Source organism: Aplysia californica, unplaced genomic scaffold (genome assembly GCF_000002075.1).
Source record: "Aplysia californica isolate F4 #8 unplaced genomic scaffold, AplCal3.0 scaffold01719, whole genome shotgun sequence".
NCBI classification, from domain to species: domain Eukaryota; kingdom Metazoa; phylum Mollusca; class Gastropoda; order Aplysiida; family Aplysiidae; genus Aplysia; species Aplysia californica.
In genome coordinates this window covers 17,607-19,339 of record NW_004798989.1, presented here as the reverse complement: position 1 = coordinate 19,339, position 1,733 = coordinate 17,607, and the positions used below count along the sequence as shown (strand labels likewise).

The window sequence follows — 1,733 nt, the reverse complement described above, 5'->3', positions numbered from 1 at the left end:
CACAACAAGACAGCCATCCTACCCAACAACAAGCTTTACCGTAAATAATACCACATCAACATTTCTAAACCCGGACGAACCTGTCTTATATAGCGTAAGGAACAGTTTTACAGCACTTGCAACACAATTAGGTCATATAAATGCTGAAGATTAGAGGTGAATCTAGAGAGTAACACACAAATGAAAAAAGGATGAGAGACAAGAAGGACAGATGCTAGATAGGAAAGAAGTTACAAACCACACCAGAGCACCCACCAACCAACCACAAAACCTGTCTAATGTAGAGTGAATTTAAATCAAAAAGACATGTCCTCGTGTTTCCCAGAGATAGTTCTATATTTCTAACTTGTCCTCTCAGTCCCCAAGTTTCCCAGAGATAGTTCTATATTTCTAACTTGTCCTCTCAGTCCCCATGTTTCCCAGAGATAGTTCTATATTTCTAACTTGTCTCAGTCCCCAAGTTTCCACTGAGATAGTTCTATATTTCTAACTTGTCTCAGTCCCCATGTTTCCCCGAGACAGTTGTCTATTTCTCTCGTGGCGGTATCTACCTCGACTGCGGCGTGCGGCAAAGAGTGAACGGTGAGCAGAGAGTTGGCCTCGGACGGACAGAAGGAACAGGCGCGGACAAGACGACCTGGGGAGACAAGAGAGAGAGAAAAGTTATCAGAACCAAAGGAAAACCATCAACATACAGAGTTGTCATTGTCTCACACGTCCAGCTACTGTCGCAGAGAAAACTGGCCGTCTTTGTGAGGAGGAAGCTTTTACACAGGGTCAGTACAGGTGGCCATTTGTACAGGCGATTGTCTTATACAGGTGGTTGTCTTATACAGGTGGTTGTCTTGTACAGGTGATTGTCTTATACAGGTGATTGTCTTATACAGGTGACTGGTTGTCTTATACAGGTGGTTGTCTTATACAGGTGGTTGTCTTACGCACAGGTGGTTGTCCTATACAGGTGACTGGTTGTCTTATACAGGTGGTTGTCTTATACAGGTGGTTGTCTTACGCACAGGTGATTGTCTTATACAGGTGACTGGTTGTCTTATACAGGTGATTGTCTTATACAGGTGGCCATTTGTACAGGTGGTTGTCTTATACAGGTGACTGGTTGTCTTATACAGGTGGTTTTTAAAAAATTACATAAAAGGTTCTTTCAGAAGAATCAGTACATTTCCTTTTTTACCAGAGCGCTACACAGGAAGGATTTTTGCCTGTTTGTTTTGGCAAAGTTTTCTATGACTAGAAATCAAATCCTGGCCTGAATTGTACAAAAAGAAAAATGTTTAGATGGCGTTAATTAACGTCAGTGACTGACCAGCTAAGAAGTTGGGTGTCCCAAGCATTGCCACATTGTCCGAGAAACTGGCGGTGGGCCGGCCGTCGCGACGTCGCTCCTCGTCAAACGATGACTTGGACTCTTCATCCAGGATGGTGAACAGGTACTGGGGAGAAGACAGAGAGAGGACATTACAGGTACTGGGGAGAAGACAGAGAGAGGACATTACAGGTACTGTGGGGAAGATAGAGAGGACATTACAGGTACTGTGAGCAAGACAGAGAGAGGACATTACAGGTACTGTGGGCAAGACAGAGAGAGGACATTACAGGTACTGTGGGCAAGACAGAGAGGACATTACAGGTACTGTGGGCAAGACAGAGAGGACATTACAGGTACTGTGGGCAAGACAGAGAGAGGACATTACAGGTACTGTGGGCAAGACAGAGAG

At 44.5% G+C, this 1,733-nt stretch overlaps 1 protein-coding gene across 1 annotated transcript in view; it reads right to left on the bottom strand.

Moving 5' to 3' along the window:
* Positions 1 to 1,448, bottom strand: part of LOC101857542 (WD repeat-containing protein 60) — a gene marked incomplete at both ends in the record, with an annotated part of 17,378 nt that extends 15,930 nt beyond the window's left edge. The window contains 2 exon segments of the mRNA XM_013090953.1: positions 552 to 637; positions 1,322 to 1,448. Of these exon segments, the coding sequence (XP_012946407.1) occupies positions 552 to 637; positions 1,322 to 1,448 (213 nt within the window).
* Between the last annotated feature and the right edge of the window lie 285 nt (positions 1,449 to 1,733).